Consider the following 20,886-nt stretch of genomic DNA (forward strand, 5'->3'; position numbering starts at 1 on the left):
TTCCCACATTTAATTGTTTTTGTCTGACTAAATTATGTTTAACTGACTGTTAGATTGAAAACCGGGACAATTGACCCAAGGATCGGGACATTGCGAAACAGATCTATAAATCGGGTCATGTACCGGTCTTCCGGGACGTATGTGTAGATGCCCTAATGTATGTAGATACATTAGGACTAATGATATTTATGACATAAAAGAGTCATTCCCCGATGGTGTGCGTTGTCCAGCATGTTATGTATGCATTTGGAAGAACAACGAAATCTCGATTTCGACGACAAGTTCTCGATTTAGCAAGCTGGAGTAGTTGCAGGCCTCACGCGTGGAGTTTTGAACCAAATTAGCTGAAGCGATATAAAAAGAAGTTTGCTTTTACGTCGTAAATCACTATGGAGAGTGTGAGAGCAAAAACGTCTGCGAACGTGTTTCAGTTCGATCGTAACAAAATAGCACCTAAAACAGTACTCGAGCTTGGGTGGGCTTTGGTACTTGCAATCTCCCCCCTCTATAGTGGTTAATACACCTATTATGCGTTTATTTTTGTAAACATCTCATTCAACACATTCCTCGACTATCTGTGAGCAGTTATGTCCGTTCGAGCCTAACCACGTAGTGCTGTAATTACGATATGGGAAAGTGATTTTTGGGTAACTGTAGCGTGATTGTGCATGATTTATCGATCACTGTGTCACGCCGCTTAATGAGCGAGATCGGTGCCATATGCTTCATGGGTTTCGATTTCCAATCACTCACATCCAGCGGGCGAATTGTTGCGAAATGGTTTTTCGGTGCTTTTAAAGATTGAGTTCAGGAATTCTTTCGAACTGGCCGGTGTTGCGAATTGGAAAAAATCCATTAATAATTCATGGCGGTCGAATTGTTTACGATGATTTCGTTAACGGTAAACGAACAACGTGTTAATAACGTGCCAGTGTAGGCGCCACGCATAAGAAAGAGAAATTGAGAAAGATTTAAGAGTTAAATGTGTAAATCAGTAGTGTGTGTATGTGCATACTTCAAAGAAGAATTCTCTTGGAATGAAAGAACGGCTCACAGTCGTAGATCATTTTCTGAATTCGATTACTTAATACCATCGTAAAAGTATAGAGGACAAGAGTTCTTGGAAATGGTATGAACATTCTTGGATTCTTAATTTAATTGATTAGTCATTGGAGACTGAAAAGCTGTACTTTAACTGGAAATGTGCTGCATATTGTGAAATGGCTTCCGCTTGACCGATTTTTTAAAAAAAATTGTGCTAAGTTTTCCAATTTTCCTCGACGCCATTCGTCATTTCTACTGTAATCATTTTCAATTGCGAGTTTTTATAAATGAAATTTACTCAATTTTCTTTTTTACCTTTTCATGCCTAGGGACGCCGAGAGAAATCCCGGGCCCTGGAAAAATAATTCTGGGGTCTATGACAAACTTAAAAATAGATCTTATAAATATAATTTTAATATACGAAAAATCTATCAGAACTATTAGAAAAATACCTACATATGTATATGTTGGTTGTTATTTTTTAAAATAATTGAATAAGAAAGTATGTATGAAAGTATAACAGGTACGATTTCACGTGGACAAAAAATAATGCGTATATATGTATGTATTTTTATGTAGAATAATATAAAATATCAGTATCGGTCAGTCGAACGTCCCGACACAGGGCCCTCGAGTAGTCCGGGCCCTGGAACTTTACCCCCAGCTTCCCTAGTCTAGTATTATATTAAAACATTGCAGTAAAGACATAGTATACCAATAAACTAGTAAAAATGCGCCGCAGGTGAAATTTTTGTATAAATTAACACGTTTTTACTTTAAAGCTTTGCCAATTTAACTTTTGCATGTATAAAAGTGGATGTATGCCAATTAGGGATTGAAATTTACTGTCATATTTAATTTACCGGTAGACAATTTCTCCCGTTGCCGGCTTACCAGTTTTTACCGGTAGATAAAAAAAATAACTGTGGTTACTTTTCCTAAAAATAGCTGTTAACCTAGATTGAACCGCAAATATTTAAAAATAAATCTCAGATGAATAATGTCATAAATCTATCTTCTATCTAATATATAATTTCGAAAGAGACTTTGTAAGTATTGTTGGTTGGGAATCGAAAACAAGTCAGTTTCTATGACGATTGGGTGAATATAATTTTTTTTTCGATTCGAATAAATTTAATAAAAAAACAAATGAATATTTACTATTAGATTCGCCATGTCTAAGCGAAGATAAAACAACTAGTAATTAATAAACATTAAAACAACCGTCTGGTTGCATTTATCACGACTTGGTTGGTCTGTGTTGGCTTAGGGCCGGGCCTCACCGCTCAACTCGCGAACAACTTGTTTGAGGGCGACTAGACCAACGCATACAGTTAGATGGGACATACCACACTCGTCAACTTGTTTGTCGCACACATTTCCATACATTTTTTCGTGTCGCGCAACAAGTCGGCCGACAAAGTTGCACGGTGCGGCCCAGCCCTTAGGCATTAAAACTTAAAACTTAAAAAATAAATGAAAAGGAGGTATATAAAAAGGGTAGCCACTCTTACAAATGCGTCAAACTGTCAGAAGGGCTCGCTACTTGCTACAACTTATTATAATGAGTTACTATTCTACCACTGTACAAAACTTCAAAACGTTACTCAAGTTTACTGCCTATACCTTGCATAAATTTTATCATTTCGGACATTTAATACTGAAAAAAAAAACAAAAAATAGACTAACTAATTCACAATACTCCATTTGCCCGATTTTTAATGCAATAATATGCCTGTATATGTACTAAATTCGCTATAAAATAATTTCTGTTAATTACCGATGGCGAAATTTTGCCGATCTGCCGGTAAATCGCTAATGCAATCCTTAATACTAATTTAATATATCAATTCACTTAAATTTATTGTTATTATGCTTATAAAATGCTATACGAAAGACAAATACTATTTGTTTGAAGAATGGCGAGGGCTTAAAATGCTCTGAAGACATATTTTTTTAAATAATCGCATTTTTTTAAATAATCGCAAGTCTATTAAATTTGACAGCATGTTATCAATGGGAACATCACGCATAAATATAACCACTATTTGAATGACGTCTAACGTTATCCACAACTTATCATTATATTCCATGTTATTTAACCACACACTTTCAATCTATTGTATAATTTCCACGGAATCGTGAGTCATTCGAGGATAAACCCTAAATTTACACCCGAAAAAGTTTACCGACTCGAATGGTGTGCATTATGTTTCCATGCCACTGCGATCCAAAGTTAATGCAGGGGCTCTGATGTGTTTATTCTGCTATTGTGATCAGTGTTTATTATTCCAGAGGCGAAATATGATCTTTCGACAGTTGTTTCTCCTTCAATGGCCGCTCTTCGATGTGACAACCCTCATCCGGTTTTTTTTTCGTTTTATCGCAAGGGTTAGGCGTCATTCATTGGGTTCCTTTTAAAATCGGGCTTTATTTACACCCGGTAGTTAAAACTGTCACGTTGCATGTAATTGTGCAATTCGTGCGTGCATTGCACAATTGCAGCAGTTCGAGCGCTGAAGAACCGCGATAAAGAAATGTACCAATAATAAAAAAATATATGTAAGAAACGCGATAATAGAGGTGTTATTACGTCAATTGTCCACAACGCGGAATGTTACAACATGTGTAAACGTCTTTCATAGGCCAAAGCAAGTACATAGTGAGTTAGTATCATACGCACGTGCAAGGAATGAGTAAGTAAGGGGACACGGTTAGACCAAAACAAGAGTATGAAAAGGTGACTAAGAAGTCGATGACGCAAAACTTGCATTGTTAATGATGATGCATTCCCATGGCTGATATTGTACAACAGTGCAAGCATTTCTGATCTATGAATCTTGTATCGTGATTTCGCACTGGAATCTGAAGTGGAACTTGTTTTTTGTTGACTTTGTATGACATTTACTGGGACAAGTTCAACGCTTGATATTAAATCACGTGACGGTTCATTAGTGTGACGATAAGTCTTTACTAGATTGTTCAAATAGGAATTTAAAAATGCCTTCCGAACTTGATATATGAGATTGAAAATAATGTATCTCTCCACATTGGAAACGATCTGATCCAAGTTTACAACATTATATGTAAATAACCACTACAATTGAGGGGCTGCTAAACTGCTACAGAGCCTCAAAGGCATTTTATTTGTGATTTGCCCTTTAAAACATTTGAAAATGGTAGGAATTTAAAGCCAGAAGTCTTAATGTTCTACGTATTAGTTGCATTGTCACTTGTACTGTCAGTATCGCAAAGATGGATGTGTATTGCTAAGGAGATGATTAACACCAAAAAGCTGACGATATCTTCCACCATCATTATCAGGGTAACATCTAAGAATTGAGAGAGAAAATACCAAAGCTGCCATTTTTATTACAACGTTTTTATTAGCTTCAATCCGTCTGACAATATTCCTACATTCTTCAGATCGCTTTGAAACTTTGCCATTTTGCGAGATTTGGCCGCCGATAGAGATTTCAATTGCCTCCTCTAGTTGGATCTTGAAATATAAACGTTTAAGAATCTTGGAAAATTTTGAAAACGGTGACAGCTAACCTAACCTAAGTTTGGATTTCCGCCCCCCATTCGTTTTGTCAGATTTTAATTGTTTAAACGCCTATAACTTTATCTTTTTCACACTACATATATCTTATAAAATTTGCATTATAGGCTCTCATTATCTCTCTTATATACTTTAACTTCGCTAATAGTTTCATAAATTAGTCAGTGTGTAGTATTTACAAAGATTCATCTATTTCAACAACATTACCATTATCTTGTACGTTTACTTTGTGAACATAATTAAAATTAATAGTAGTTGCGTTCATTACGTCCATTTACGGGACTTCATACATTTTTCGCATAGCTTTGATGCAATACTATGAACTAACTGTAAGTCACAAGGCCGATTAATTATTGTTACAAAACATCATACTTGCCCTATTCGACGAAGTATTATTGCTATTAATATATGGATTATACGCATATTAATGCACTTTCGCGTCAAAAATAATTACATAAATGGTATCGATACCGAATCATGATTTCGATTTAAATGCAATACCGTGCATCAAAGGCAAGTACATACATATGTAAATAATGATGCCGTGCAGTGCCGGTCCCATCCGCCAGTGCCAAGATAATAAGTATTCCACTCATAAGTTTCTAAGTTTTCCTCCAATGTTCTGTTTCTCATCTTAATCGATTTCTCAGCAGAAGTTATACTCAACCAATGTAAAGTACATAAGTATCTATCGTTTGAGTTATTTTTACTTCTAATTATTTTCACATAAAAACGCCAAGGCTGCTAGTAACGCAATATCGTCTGGTTCTGGTAATTGAGATGCGACTTACGGCGAGGTTCAACCTCAGGGTTTCCACTTACGTCTGGTTCTCCAAGGTGTCCTACGCGTCCGCACTACTGATCCTACTATTTTTTTCTATAAACTACCTTAGAGTCCTGTTTTTCTTGACTATCTACAATGTGAGTCGTATATTCGAAGGACATCTTGTACTTCTTCGCGCCCACAGTACTGATTTTTGCAACATTGAATCTGAAGTATATATTCTTTTCAATATCTGAAGTTGTTAATCTGTTACTGCTATCGGATTTAATTTACCTCGGGATATTTGCAATCGTTCTAAACCACTCGCCATGTGTATGAATCAATGCGAGTCAAATTAATTGCTTTTGATAAATGTCCCAGTTTTTTTTCTTCTTGTAAGTGTACTTGGAACCAATCCTATATTAATTGAATGTTATTAAGTACGTAGGTATATTAGTTTATGGAGCAATAACTACATGATTCATTGGAGCATTGTTTTGCCTTGTTGCGTGACTAATCTTATCTATTGTGCATTTTTATAGTCTATTTGTAATGTTGTAGTGAAAATGTCACCGAATCATTTGCAGTACCCACAGCTTTAGAATCATCGGAGTCTAGGTCGTTTCAGTACGTTGGAGTCACATTGTTTGCAATTTTTATTTTTTGGAATACTAATATCAAGGTCGCGAAATGCAAATATGCATTTATGGTGAGAAGATTCTTTTGCGTTGTTTGTTGATTCAGTATCGATGATGTGTCAATTTCAATAAGGCATTTGGTCGGTATTGTAATCGTCAATTTTCGCGATCGCTTATTTTTATACGATTTTATTTTTCTTAGAAGAGTGTTGAAGATGTGCTGAGAAACTGATCTGAAATTTAGTATGCGCGTTCATACTTAAATATGTATGTATGTACATTTGAAATGCCGTTTTTACGTTTTTGTATGCATACGCTTTCGACAATTGTTTGAACAGGTGAAACAATCTGTATTTCTTCTTCTTTCGTCGTTCGGAATTTTTTTTTATTTTCATCCATTGTCGTTTTTAGTGCACCTGTTAAAATTTTCAACCTTCCAAACGTTTAACTTATCGATGCTAAATTTGTTATCTTTCGTGAATTGTTCAAAATGTCTTCTACAGGTACACAGATACCTACCCAGATAAGTGTGATAATAAAAATCTATTGTAAAGGAAATAACGTTTTAAAAACTTTTGGAGAAAAAATATTGTATGGGCTAAGGATTAAGTTAAAATAATATACTAAATACTTATTGAACATTACAGCCATTCGCTATCCACTGCTGGATGAAGGCCTCTCCAATACGCTTCCACTCGTCTATGTTTTGCGCAACTCTCATCCATCTCAACCCACACATTTTCCCAATTTCGTCCACCCACCTTCACTGCGGTCTTCCGTTTACCCTTTTAAATTCTCTCGGGTACCATTCTAGCATTTGTTTTGTCCACCTTTCGTCCATTCATCTAGCCATGTGGGCCGCCCATTGCCATTTCAATATTTTCACTCTATCCACTATATCCACAACCCTTGTCATACTTCTCACCCACGTATTCCGTTTCCTGTCTTTCTTCTTAATGCCAAGCATACAAAGTTCTATACTTCTTTGAGTGCATTGGACTTTGTGTAGCAACTTCGTGTTCAATGCCCCAAGTTTCACATCCATACGTCATTACTAGTCACCGGACCCAGAAGGTGCCGCCTATTGTTCAAAGGTTGTAAATGCATTTTTAAAGGTTTGCCGAACCTTTTTTACAAATAATTTACAACAATAGAACAATGGATAGCACTGTGACTATCCGGTGTCTAGTCATCACTGGCAAGACACATTGATCGAAGATCTTTTTCTTCAGGCAAAGTGGCATTTTTTGATTTAAAAACCGCATTCATTCGTCCAAATTCACTCAAGAATAATTTCAAGTATAATACCGGATATGTCAATTATTTGACCTAAATATAAATCATTGTAACTTTATAAATTTGTAAGAAAATGATTCTCAGTTATATTAAAATAATAGGGGTTGAGAACTTCTCTAAATATAGCTTGCAATACCTCGAAAGTGAAAAGAAGTAAGATGTGAATGCCAATGTGTCAATCTTAAATCACTCTCGAACACCCATTGTCGGCATTTCTACCATCAAAGTGGATGGTTCTGACAAATTCTCCGAATGCAGGATCTTCACGTTTGCTTTTAAAATACCAAATTAGTTTTAACTGCCGCGGTAACGTTTGCGCAGAACTGGATCGATCGATTTTGCACACTTACGTGCACCTATTTGCTTATTCTCTTCCTAGAAGTGGTGCTTTGTTCTGTAGGTACTGACTTCTGATGCTGTGGAATTCTGGATGGGCACGCACGATGCATTCTTGCGGTTTCCCAGCTAGTGCATTTTATTGCACGTGTAACTAATCGTTGCACATGTCTTGCAGCCCTTCCTACATACAAGGATGTTTACGCCTATCGTTTCAGGGTAAACATTTAACACTTTGTAAACAATATTAACGTACACAATTTGTTTTTATACACGGCTACGGCACCATTTCCCAACATGTGGGTCGTATGTACTTTCTTTTGTCACGCCAATTTACTATCTTCTATGACAGCAGCTCTCAACCTGCGGACAATAGAACCCTTGAGTCTACATTGATCTATGATAAGATGTAGATACATTTTATATAGAATCAAAAATAAAACAAAGTTAAACATAAATTATGAAACAAATGATTCAATATTAGAAAACGTTTACGATCTTAAATTAAACAACCCTTCAACCAAATCAGTATATTTTTTATTAAACCAATCAAAATTAACAGAAATCTGGTAGGAGAGCTTGATAGTCCTTACAACAAACAGGCGCCGTCCAATTGGTAATATGAAAATATATCAAAGTGCGGCATAATGTGCCTGAGTTCGCTTGGAACATTGAAGCTTAATTCTGCAAGGATTTGAGGATTGCTCACCAAAAACCGACCGGTAACTCCGGTAGAAATGTTTTCCCAAATATACTCTGCGTCGTGACTTCAGGGAGTTATATGTTATAACTTATAACATAGTGGCTAGTGCTAGGATTAAGTCAAGGATAGCGACCGCAAACTATTAAGAAACCTCTTCTGCAATATGTCATTATCATCATCTACGGCCATTCACCATTCACTGCTGGATGAAGGCCTCTCCAAAACGCTTCCACTTGTCTCTGTTTTACGCAAATCTCATCCATCTCACCCCACACACACTTTCCTAATTTCGTCTACCCATCTTCCCTGTATCTTCCTTTTTACCTCTTTGCATTCTGTCGGGTACCATTCTAGTACTTATTTTGTCCACTTTTCTTTCATTCTTTTAGCCACGTAGCTGTCTTCACTCTATCCACTATGTATATGTATATATATGTACACTACCCTTGTCTTACTTCTCATCTACGTATTCCACTTCTTGTCTTTTCTTGTTATGCCAAGCATACAGCGTTTCATAATTTGCTAAAGATCTTTTTTCTTCAGGAAAAGTGGCATTTTTTATTTAAAAACGGCATTCATTCATCAAAATGCATTCCACTCCTTATTTCTTCTACTTTACTACCGGACAAGTAAGCCCTCATAATTATTTCAAAATGTTGCATAGAGTTTGGTGGAACAGGGGTCTCTTGTGGGTAATAATTTTAGATATTTCAGAGGAGTTAACTCCTATGCCTATTGATTTAACGTATTATATAAGATCCAATTCGCGTTGATGATCAGAAATTACATTCATACAATATATATTATACTACCGATTTATAAACAAAGCTTTTTAATAACTCTCAAGTTTAAAAATAGTTTTTGTACTTAAAAAACAACAAAAAAATGCGCCGAAAATGATTTTTTCTTAAGAGTTCTTTATATTAAGAATTTTTTAATTTTTTATGAAATATTAATACAAGAAAGTAGTAATTTTTACTAACCTCTTCTTAGTTCATTTAAATCTTTGGTGATTCTTCAATTTTAAAAGGTTAGAAATCGCTGTTCTATATTCGTCCGGTGCACTTTTTTCCCATAATTTCTAATGTGTTCATCGTTCTCAGCCAAAGTAAAAGGAGACAAAAAAATTGCAATAAAATTTTACGCTGCCGTTGATTCGTGTAATCATGACCATTGCCGCGTTCACATCGTATCGCAAAAGAGAAGGCGATAACTACCATATTTCCCTCCCGAGGCTATGACGTCCGTTCTCATGTTAATGACACTGAAAAAAAGAAGAAGAAGCAAAAATTCAAACATCCGTGAAATTAGTTGAATGTGCGGCACATATAAATCTTGTCCGCTTCATTAAAAGTACTAATTTGTAAGCAATGCTTGTTCCGCGTCTGATCTGATTACTTCTTATGGATCAATCGCTGAAGATCTATCGCTTCCTTTGCGGTCAATTGGTCAGGCTTTCCATCGACATCACGGTCACTGGGTCAATTGGTCCCGTTGACCCTAGGGCAAATACTTCGTTAACCACTTCGTTAACAATACAAGACTTCCTCTCCTTTCCTAAACCGTATAGCACTCGGTGACTGCAATCACCTGCGTGGGACTTTGAATTCGAAAATTCGATGAATAATTCAGCGTTTCTCCATTGGAAAACATGGCTATAGTCTTCGCCCTTCCGAGAAATTCGTCTGTTGGAACGGATGATGGCAACAACCTCAGAAGGTGGTTTAATTTATGGACGACATCGTTTCCCCCGCATTCGTCTGGATGAATTATAGAGGATATGTCACAAGTTCTTTCAAATTCTGACCATACTTATGTTAGGTAGACAAAAAAAACACACCCAAATTCCACCAAGGAGTTTGTGAATGATGGGATCAAAGGGGCAGTGGAGTAGTTCGCTGAAATTTTTAATTACTGGGTTTTTTCAGTTTCAATCTGAACTTGAACTCAATTCAGAGTGGAGCAATTAAAAATTAGACTGCCTATTCCTATGCCAAATTATAAATATAATTCTGATCAAAATAGTCGCATTATATTCGAAAGTCAAACAGTAAAGAATGAAATGTTGAAAATGATGATGATAAGTATCAAACAGGGCGATGCAGAAGATAGTGAAAATCAAGAGCAGCAGAGCAGAACCCTGAAATCTTTAATTATACATCTAAAAATTGACTATCTATGTAGTTGTATGCTAAATTTTAAATATACATAATTCTAATCAAACGACCGTTGATTGTTTGCTTTTATTATCAAACACTACGGAAGTTAATTCAGTTGTTCTTATTCTAATTCGATTGGTCTTTTGGCATTAGTGTCAAGGCTTTTCTTTTTGATAAATTACTTGAATTTAAATTATTGTAATTAAATCAAGAAATCAATCCAGTGAATTTAATCCGTTATATTTCAATCGACGTTATATTTCAATTCACTATCGACGGCAGTCATAAATGGCCGAGTTATTCTTTTCCTGATAGCATAATCAATTTTACTTTCAACTCCATATCAAATCAATTCAAAAGTCGGTCACACATGTACCTGGTCTTAGTTTGCGTTTGGTTGCTATGGTTTTTCTGTATTGATTTTACAAGCTTTTCTCTTTATATAATTACTTGTATATATTTTTTACAACAATTAGTGTAAGTATGTCTGCTGGCATTCTACGACCTAGGTCAGGTCAGTCGTAGTCTATGACACGATCCAGTCTCGCGACTGGACTGAACTGTTCTGAGATCTCTTCTGCTGATACTGGTTGCTCATTAGCATTTGGTATTCATTACTGTACTCGACTACTTCTAAACGGCACGAATAATCGAACCTTTGTGTGTTGCAGAATTGTATGCGGATTATGGACGCTCACGACTTGTTGCGTTATCTACGGTCTTACTAAACACAGTGCCATTTTGCTTTCTTACCACGCTCGAAAATTAACAGAGCAGATTCCAAGTTATGCATTTGAGATTTTTGGAACACACTGGTCGTCGGATCTAGTTTTGAAATCGCTGGATCTTGGGCATATACGGTGTTGTCGGCTCGGTAGATACATACATATATTGCACTGTTGAAGCGAGTGTTTCCAAAAAAAGACGAACCCATCGTGTGAAAGGATACAGACTAGGAAACTGGTATCAGCATCTGGCTAAATACAAAACGTTAAGTTAGAAACATTTTTCCCCTCCGTAGGTATCTCCCTAATGTCTGATTTGTCGTTAGTAGCAGACGCTAACAACGTTCGGTACTTTTATGTGTAAACTTAACACTTGAAATGTGTTTTTAGCGTCGTTCCGGATGTATCGAAGGACAGACTTAAAAATTATCTCATTTAAGTGTAATTTTGCATTTTATCTTATATTTGAGCTTATTTGGCAAATTTTAGTACATATATACACTCTATGTATATGTATTTATGATTATATAATCATTTTTCATTCTGAATAAATTCGAATTCTAATATTTCACGTATTTTTTATTATCAGTTCTAAAGAAATAGCATGTAATATGCATACCTAAAAAAGTAGAAAGTTTACAGAATAATATAAAAAAAATTATCCTCGATTGTATAAATAGGTACATGTGTAATAGAAACGAAACGTTTACGACAGTTTACACTCGAAGATAAGAGGGTGAGCCTGATAAGCGACAAGAAAGTAAATATGTATACATACTTCTTCTTAGAATTTATTAAGTACATATGTAATATTAAACTCGCATTTGACTAAAGATTTCCCGAGTTTGTACATCATCTTGTGCTAGGCTACATTATTATAGTTTTAGCAATGATTAGTGAGTAATATTGAGGGGTATATTCAGTTTGTTGATAGTCGGTCTGAAGTCTGAAACCACACGCACTGAAACCGCAACTCGTAGTTGCATTTCCCGTCGCTCCAAAAGGAAAAGCTTGCGGTTTGCGATGCACTTTCTTGTGCTTGGCGCCAATGTGGCGTCTGCGGAGAAATTTTATAAGGAAACCAGCTTTTTGGTATGCAACGGGTGCTTTTTAAATGCACTCGACATCGTCAACTTTCCACACAAAACGTACATTCTTTAGCGAGCCAAAAGGGAAGAGCAAAAAAGAGACAACGTCGTCGATGAATGCACAGGAAATTCAATGACGCACTACTTATTCGTCAATTTCAAACTAATTAACATCGAGAAACTTAAATGGCTGTATTGCTTATTAATAAGTTTGACCCTTCGGAAGCAAAAATAGGTATTAGTCGACCAGAACATTCAGCACGTGCGTTCCTTAAAAACATTTCTCTATGGCACTGTTTGGTTTGCGTTATACCGACACTTGAAAGGCAAACATAACCGTTTTCAATATGATCGAAACGTTCCCAAGAGTGTTTGCGATTTCCATGACTCACTAAATCGTGTTTTAAATACCACACAAATAAACCAGAAACTGGGTGAAATTCCCCTTTCGACTTCTACTCTAACGCCAATCAGTAGTATTTTTTGTAACACGTTTTTGATTTTTGTTCCAGGCAGTACAACAGACTTAACGCCGACGCTCATCGGCATTTTTGACTCGTTCCTGGAACCACCTGCTAAGTCAGTGGACTCCAACACCGTCAAAACGACCAAAAGAGAAGATGCTAAGAGGAAAATGGCACCGCCAGTTTCAAGTTCTCCCTCTAAAGACCCCAGGCTGATGGCGGGCAGTGTCAAGCTACCTGGATTCCAAAGCGAAGAGTCGCTCGCTGTGACTCAACCCAGTGTTAAATCATCGCCACTTCCAAAAATGAGTTATGTGAGCAGATTGAAAAGCTTCGGACTGAAAAGGGGTAATGCTTGCGATATCAAAGAAGACGGAGATCAGATCGTGAAAGAGCCTGAAATCGCCGATAAAAAAGTGCCGGTTTTGTATCCGACCATATCGATGATCAACAGCGAAGTCGTGGCAAAAGTAGAATCGAACCGTAAGCAATGGCAAGAAAAGAGCGGCACAGTAAACGGTAATAGCTTCGACAACTTGTCTCCGAACGTGAAGAGGATGCTGTCAAGCGTAGGAGCTGACGAATCTTGTTCTAAAACTGTTACACAACCCAAAAAGCAACCCTTGGCTGGAATCGGCAGATCCTCTTACCGTCTCAAGCAATCCAACATTCCTCTGATAGGCACCACGTCTAAGATCACCCAATCTGGTGTCGAAGTAATATCTACGGCAGACATATACGACAAACCAAGCGGCAGCTTGATGAAAATCAACGTGAAAGCAGGTAGTTCAATGAAGGATTGGTCTCCCAAAACGATGTTGTCATTCTCGCCCGAGAAAAAAGAACAGAAATTAGAACCTGAAGATAGTTCGGCGGTGTACGATGTACCACCGAACTCTTCAGCAATCTACGACGTACCAAATGGAAGTAGAAAAGTTTGCGAAGTCAACGAAACGAACGATGTTCAAGCAACAGAACCAGTGAAAACTATTAGTGTAACAGTCGAAAAAGCCAGTACTAGATCTTCAGTAGTTGTCCCAAAAGTGAACAGTTCCTTCCTCCATCCCAAAGCTTCCGGCAGTACTGGCGATCTTGCCAGGCTGAACTTACCTGTGATTGTGACCCGGCCTTTATCCATGAGCTCCATAGCCTCATCCAGTTCGACCTCGAGCAGTGGTGCTCAGAATAAAGGTGGAGCCAATTCGGCTTATCTGGCGTCCATCGAGAGTCTCGACGACCACAGTGACGCAGAATACGCCAAGAACCCTCGCATTAATCAAGCACCTGGAGTCATCCTCGCCAACGACACAGGTAATCTCCTTGACAATAATAATCTGCGGTTCGAATCATTGCGCAATGTGAGCGGTGCCGCCTTCGGCTTCGCTTTCTAATCACTCCACTCTTGTTTCTAATACTATCTCTGTAATTGTGGCAAATTTAGATTGCGCAATCTGACAATATCTGTCGACGGAACGTAAATTTGAGATGCTGTTTATATTTGTTTTTTTTTTTCGTTAGTTCGATTTGCGCGTATCCCACGATAGCCTCGCGTTCAAGTACGATGACGCAATTCATACGTCTGTCAGATACACATATAAACCATTCAATAGTTTATTTACCAATTCAGAGGTTGTAAAGCTGAACTCGTGACATGTTTCGCATTCATGTAATAATATGTACTTGAAATTTTGATGTGACAGCTGGTAAAGCGACGGATGCAAATCTACAACCACCTGGAAGACCGCCTACACCTCCAAGACCCAGATACTGTGATCCCAGTTTATCGCAGTTGGAACGAGTTTGTACCGAAATCGTCGATACCGAAAACGTATATGTTGAAGATCTTAGACAAGTGGTTGAGGTATTTAAATTTTATTATATCAATTCCGAATGGTTATTATTTTAAGATTATACGAAATGGTGTTATTTTAAATGTAAAAAATCTATAATTGAGATAAATCTGTCGCAGGGCGATGGATATTTTTGAAATTGCCGCCAGAGCGAGATCCGGAAATAGACAGTCTCCCGCCAAGTCGTTTATATACTAACAAGAAGAAAGTGAATTCTTTCTAAAATCATAATGGTCGTAAATTGTATGAAGTCATTCCCCTCTATGTAAAACACAATTCCAGATTATCTATATACATATGTATATAAAAATAAATATTTGTCTGTCTGTCACGTATGCGTTTCTATACCATTCAACCGATTGCGATGTAACTTACATGAGTTATTGTGTGCATTCCTGCGATGGTTTCTGTAAAAAAAATCGCCCAAAAACGGGAACGAGAATGAGTGATATTGCAACGCAATAATTTAAATGTGTTCGCGTCGCCACCTGCGTTGTTAGGGTAAAAATAAACAAACAATTAAATAATTTCAAATATTTTCGCCGCCTGCCTTTTTCCGACAAATTATCATTACTGTAATTTAATTTGGTTATTAAGTATTAATTTGAAACTGAAACATTTACTTATCCAAACACATCGAGAAACGGGAACGGAAATTGCATGCGTTATTGTGACTTTGCAACGCATGTCGGGTTCAGCTAGTTTTGTTTATAAAACTTTTGAAACTAGTATGTATACAGCTGTTGTATTATTTTTCATCAAGACAGAATAAAATTCAATCTAGTTGTAAAAATAGTTTGAAACGAAACGGCGTCTTCTTCTCTTCTTTTTTTTTGTGTGCGGTTCTCATAATTTCGAGGAAATTGTCTTGGACATTCATTAGTGTGTCGTTCAAATATTTTGATCAATTCCAGTAATCGTTCGAGTATAGTAATTTGCTTCAAAATCGTTTTTGACCTTTGAATGAAGATGAGTCTCGGGACTTTGTTCAATTTCAAAAGACGTGAAGTGCATCTAAGGATGCAGACATGTGCATTCTATTTCAGACTGGCAACAGAGACGCCATTGACTTCGCACTTATTCGTGAATGAACCCTTTTGTTCGTTCGTTTTGCGTTTGCATGTGTATGTTATTGCTCGACCGCATACGCATGCATATGTATATATGCTGTATCTCGTTAGTTATGAGATTATCTTTTACTACATTAAAGCTTATCGATCAATGGGAATCTCATTAGTCATTATTGCCGACGCATCTTGTTAAGCACATCTCAATCATTCAATCATTCAATCGAGAAATCTCGAGTTGATTAATAGATTCCACAAGATTTTTTTCCCAAGAAATCAACGCTTACGGAAAATAACTGAGTAATAACTTTGGATATGCTACTTAAAAGCTCGGTTACATTCTTCGATTTGTTCATTAGATTTTTTTATATTTTGTAACATTACGGTAAAAAAAAGATATACAAATTGTGAGCAAAATATTCATTAATTCATAATTTAAGTAAATTTTATTAGCAATCGGGTTTTTTTAAATAGTAATTGACTTTTGCTCATATAATATAATACATAACACAACCAGCAACATAGCTCAGTGGTTAGCGTATAGTGCAATCAACTGAGGGGTCATGGGTTCAATTCCTGACCCGGTGTTGCTGGCCAGACCTTGGATATATGTGACTCCAGATCGATATTTTCCTACCAGAGTGTGCCAATTTATCGATTTCAAATTGGAAACCTATCCTCATTTGTCACCATTATTTAAATGTAATTTCAAATTTATAATAATAATGTTATAAATTTATATAAAGTATATATGTATATAGAAATTTGGCCAAATGTGTTTGGCACCAGGGTAAAAATAAAATTAAAAATATAATACTCATATGTAATTGTAATAGATGCAATTCTGTAAAAATATGTACAACTCATATGACTAATTTGTATAATCAAAGTTTATAAATTTGGTTTAAGTTTATACATATGTATGCATGTAAGTGCATATAAAGAAGGTTCATGAAATTGTGTTTTCATATCGTATAAAGGTCCATTCATATTGGCACAGCACAGACCGGCAACTGCACATATGTAGGTATTCTTTGGTACATTATATATGGACACATTCATATATTCTATTGGCGCATGCGCACTCTCGCATTCATATGGGTCCATATAGAATGTACCAAAGAATACTTTTCTTATTTAGACCTTAATAGGTACATATATCTTTCCGGTTCGGTGATTACAATCTCGTATAGAAAAGCATTTTCTGAGCAATATTTGGGCAATTTTCGTGCGAAAGGAGCCGCGCGAACGATTTTCGTAGCGGCAGTTATCCTGGTAGCAATTCACATTTCGGATGTAATCCGTTTACCGTCTGTCTGTATGGTGATGTTAAATAAAATTTACAATTTGGAAAAAGTTTTAAGATTAGTTCTCCATTTCGATTAAAATTTAAAAACAAACAAAATTTTCTGAATTTCTCTACATATTGGTAGAATAAAATGAAAATATTCCATAGTCCAACAAAAAACATAAGACTTATTGATAATTGTGTTTCGTTTGCTTCCTCAATCTGAATCAAATTATGTAGTAGAAATATCGCTCGTATTAAATCAAGTTACACTGTTGATTTTTGAGCGTACCTGAGTTATGTATGGTTTTCAGTTACAATCGTTGCAATCATAATTAAGTGTCATTACAGTATCCGATCGCCAAATTACAGTGTGCTTCATTTCTGTTATACAATTCTTCTGACATTCACATCTGGTATGAAAACAATATGTAACTATGAACGTTTTCGATATTTTTTCACCGCTTCTAACTCACTTCGTACTTCTTTCTCTTTAACTGGATCTCCTTTCCAAGTTATGTGGACTCGTTCTCAGGACTCCCTACTCGGAGGTAACCCTCTGGGGACGCCGATGACGTCATCAGCCCCCGTTATCTTCGAGTCCGGTACTGTTAGCCGACCATGATGCTGAAGTCCATCGACCCGCGCGTCATTAGCCTCGGAGACGCCGGCTAGTCGCTGCACCACACATCAATTCGTCTGAAACATGTAATTGTTCAACTGTACAATGGCATGCTCATTTTGGATTCACCGAAGATGATTTCGCAGACGCCTTTTTTATATCATTTGTCATGTACAATCAATGTTCGCCAAACTGGTCCCTACTCTTCGATTCGAGGGAGTTTGTACTACACATTCAGAGGACGTGGTTCACAGCTGTTGAGGTCGACTTTGAAATCTGCGAAACTTGACCTCTTCGTGTTCTTCGAAGCTGGAGTCGTCCATTCGTACCTTTGTATTGGTCGATCGGTCTTTGGCTCACTTGAGTGGTGTCCATTGTGTGTGACCTTTTGGATTCTGAGCCGGTCAATTGTTATGGTTCGGCCACTTAGCGGCGGCCACATGGCTGCACGTTTTCAAAAGCGATCATTACAGAACACATTAAGATTAGATACACACCCGTGAGTGTGTTGCACGAGGGGGCAAGGTGCATCTGGGTAAAGCACTCACCTATACGGATACAAACTCCACACTCAGAATCATTCTATCTAGTCATAGTCGGCATTAAAGAATAGGGGAGGGTTAGTTTAAGGGGTTTCGTCACGAAAGGAACTGGGGAATGAACCATAAACGGTATCCATATCGTATACTTAGTGAACTTATCCTTATCTAGTTTTATGTAGATGATAAGTGTACCGCATACTTGCATAATGATTACGCGTATGCTTACTATTTTGAATATGTTTCTTGTTAATAACGTCTTCCGACATCAAAGAAAGTATCTGTTGGCTGTTAAGTATAAATATCAATATCAATTAGAAGATTTATTTGACATTTCCTTGATCTCATCTACATATGCTATTAGAATTTGTCGATTTAGCTCAAATTTTAAGTCGATTTAATCTTTCTATGATTCAATTTATGTACTTTATTTAAATGCGCATTTATCCGTATGCATCTCATAAAATTTGTGTGAATTAAATATATTATCATTTAAAAATATAAATGTACAATTTAAAATTAATTTTTCATATATTGAAAAAAAAACAACAATAGAAAAATATCATAATTAGATTATGAAACAACAGAACACAAAAAGTCTCATGTTCCTTTAATATAATATTTCTATAATAAAAAAATAAAATAAGCAATAAGACCAAAAACCTCTAATATAAATAAATAAAAATACTTGATCATTTGAAAAATTACAAATCCATTGTTTTAATTAGGTCAGCATTTTAATATTTAATATATAAAATGCGGGCATTTGATAACAGAAAAAATATAAAGCAACCTCAAATGAATGAAATGCGCATTAACGTTGAGCATTAAAGATCTCGCATATACATAGGATCGGCAACTTCTCAACCATCCAAGTTGGCCCACTCTGCATAATAGGTGTTTAATCTTAATAATTCGCGAGTTAAGAATTTGTTGTAATTGAAATCACGGGAGGTTTTAAAATCTACCTTTGACTACGCACTTATAAAATGTTAAATGACCGAAACATTTTTTTATTTCATACTACAAATAAAATATTGCTCAATGTAACATTGTTTATTTAAAAGAAATATATTTATTAAATGCGCAATTTCTTTGATTCTAATGCGCAAATGATTCGTTCTAAGGAGCAAAGTTATATTTTTAAATGCACCGTTAAATCGTACCCCTTTATTTTCTGTAGTCATGAATCAACTGTTGATTGCCTTTTTCTGGAGACTTTGCTGTACTAAATAATAAAAATGTATAGACTAATATAGAATTTGGCAAAGTTTCAAAAGTTTATATTGTTTTGTTCTTAGCAATTAAATAAATTTTGTTTTATTTTGATATCAGGGTTATTTGTATACTTGGAGAGAAAAGGGAACATTTGCTACGGAGCAACTGAAAGATCTCTTTAGTAACATAGAAGATATCTACCATTTTAACAAGTAAGTTTAATGTTATTTTAGGATAATTCGAAACAATATTATCATATTAATTCATACAAATTTTGTTTCTTCAGAGAATTTTCTCAACACCTCAACGAGTGTAATTTGGAAGCCGTAGCCATTGCGAAATGCTTTGTAAATCACAGTACAGGATTTGGCATATATACTCAATACTGTACTGGATATCCTGGCACGATGGCAGCGCTCACACGTTTGGTCGGAGCACCGGATAGTGCACAACCATTTCGGGCACAGCAATCCGTGCTCGGTCACGCTCTCCCCCTCGGATCTTACTTGTTGAAGCCGGTACAACGAATACTCAAATACCACCTTTTACTGCAGGTAATTACACATATGTATAATAAATAGAACGCATGTCTAATTATGGATTTGTAACCGTATCTGAATTAATCATCTGCGCTGTTTTGTCATTGTTGTTTTAGAATTTAGTGAAACAATGCAAGTCACACGAAACGGAATATGCACTGCATAAAATGACTGGTATTGCACATCACATAAATGACATGAAGAGACGACACGAACATGCCGTACGAGTTCAGGTATGTTTCTTGATCGTGTGTTTGAATGTTTGTTTAATATTTATAGTATGTGTGATGATTTTTTGTATTTTTGTGTAGGAAATACAATCTTTGCTTTACGGTTGGAATGGTCAAGATTTGACAACATTTGGAGAATTGTGTGCTGAAGGCACATTCAGGTAAATATTTTAAATAAACTTGTTTATATGAAAAGTAAACGGTGTATTTAATTCGAGTATAATTCTAGGGTATTCGGCGCTAAAGCATTACGACATGCTTTTCTCTTTGATAAAATGCTCCTTCTGACCAAAAACAAAGAATACGGCATGTTGGCTTATAAATCTCATATCATGGTAAGCTCCGTCGTAAAGTGAATACGTATAAAATTTTATATGATTTATTTTTAAACATCACTTTCTTATCTTTTTAGTGCAATAATTTAATGTTGGTGGAGTCCATACAAGGCCAACCTTTGAGTTTTCATGTGATTCCTTTTGATTGTCCTCGTATGCAGGTAACATTGCAAGCAAGAAGTATCCAACACAAGAGAGAATGGACTCTTCTGCTCAAGCGGGTAATTTATATTATATTTTTGTTATTCGTTGTATCAAATTTACAATGTAACTTATCTATGGAAAATATTTACAGGTGATATTAGAAAATTACAATGCTGTGATACCGTCTCACGCGAGGCAGCTCGTCATGGAATTGGGTCAAAATAAGACTGATGGTAATTATCATTTTACAATAATTGTATGTATGTATGTAATTTA

General features: G+C 36.1%; 1 protein-coding gene across 1 annotated transcript in view; it reads left to right on the forward strand.

The window, feature by feature from the left end:
• The window catches only part of LOC143923068 (uncharacterized), a 32,088-nt gene that overhangs the window by 5,606 nt on the left and 5,596 nt on the right, over positions 1 to 20,886 (forward strand). Inside the window, exons 2-10 of the mRNA XM_077446566.1 lie at positions 12,827 to 14,089; positions 14,479 to 14,639; positions 19,480 to 19,574; positions 19,649 to 19,916; positions 20,018 to 20,134; positions 20,213 to 20,292; positions 20,361 to 20,466; positions 20,544 to 20,687; positions 20,762 to 20,843. Coding sequence (XP_077302692.1) covers positions 12,827 to 14,089; positions 14,479 to 14,639; positions 19,480 to 19,574; positions 19,649 to 19,916; positions 20,018 to 20,134; positions 20,213 to 20,292; positions 20,361 to 20,466; positions 20,544 to 20,687; positions 20,762 to 20,843 — 2,316 coding nt within the window. The remainder of the gene's footprint in view (positions 1 to 12,826; positions 14,090 to 14,478; positions 14,640 to 19,479; positions 19,575 to 19,648; positions 19,917 to 20,017; positions 20,135 to 20,212; positions 20,293 to 20,360; positions 20,467 to 20,543; positions 20,688 to 20,761; positions 20,844 to 20,886) is intronic.

The sequence above is a fragment of the Arctopsyche grandis genome, chromosome 3 (genome assembly GCF_051622035.1).
Source record: "Arctopsyche grandis isolate Sample6627 chromosome 3, ASM5162203v2, whole genome shotgun sequence".
Taxonomy (NCBI): domain Eukaryota; kingdom Metazoa; phylum Arthropoda; class Insecta; order Trichoptera; family Hydropsychidae; genus Arctopsyche; species Arctopsyche grandis.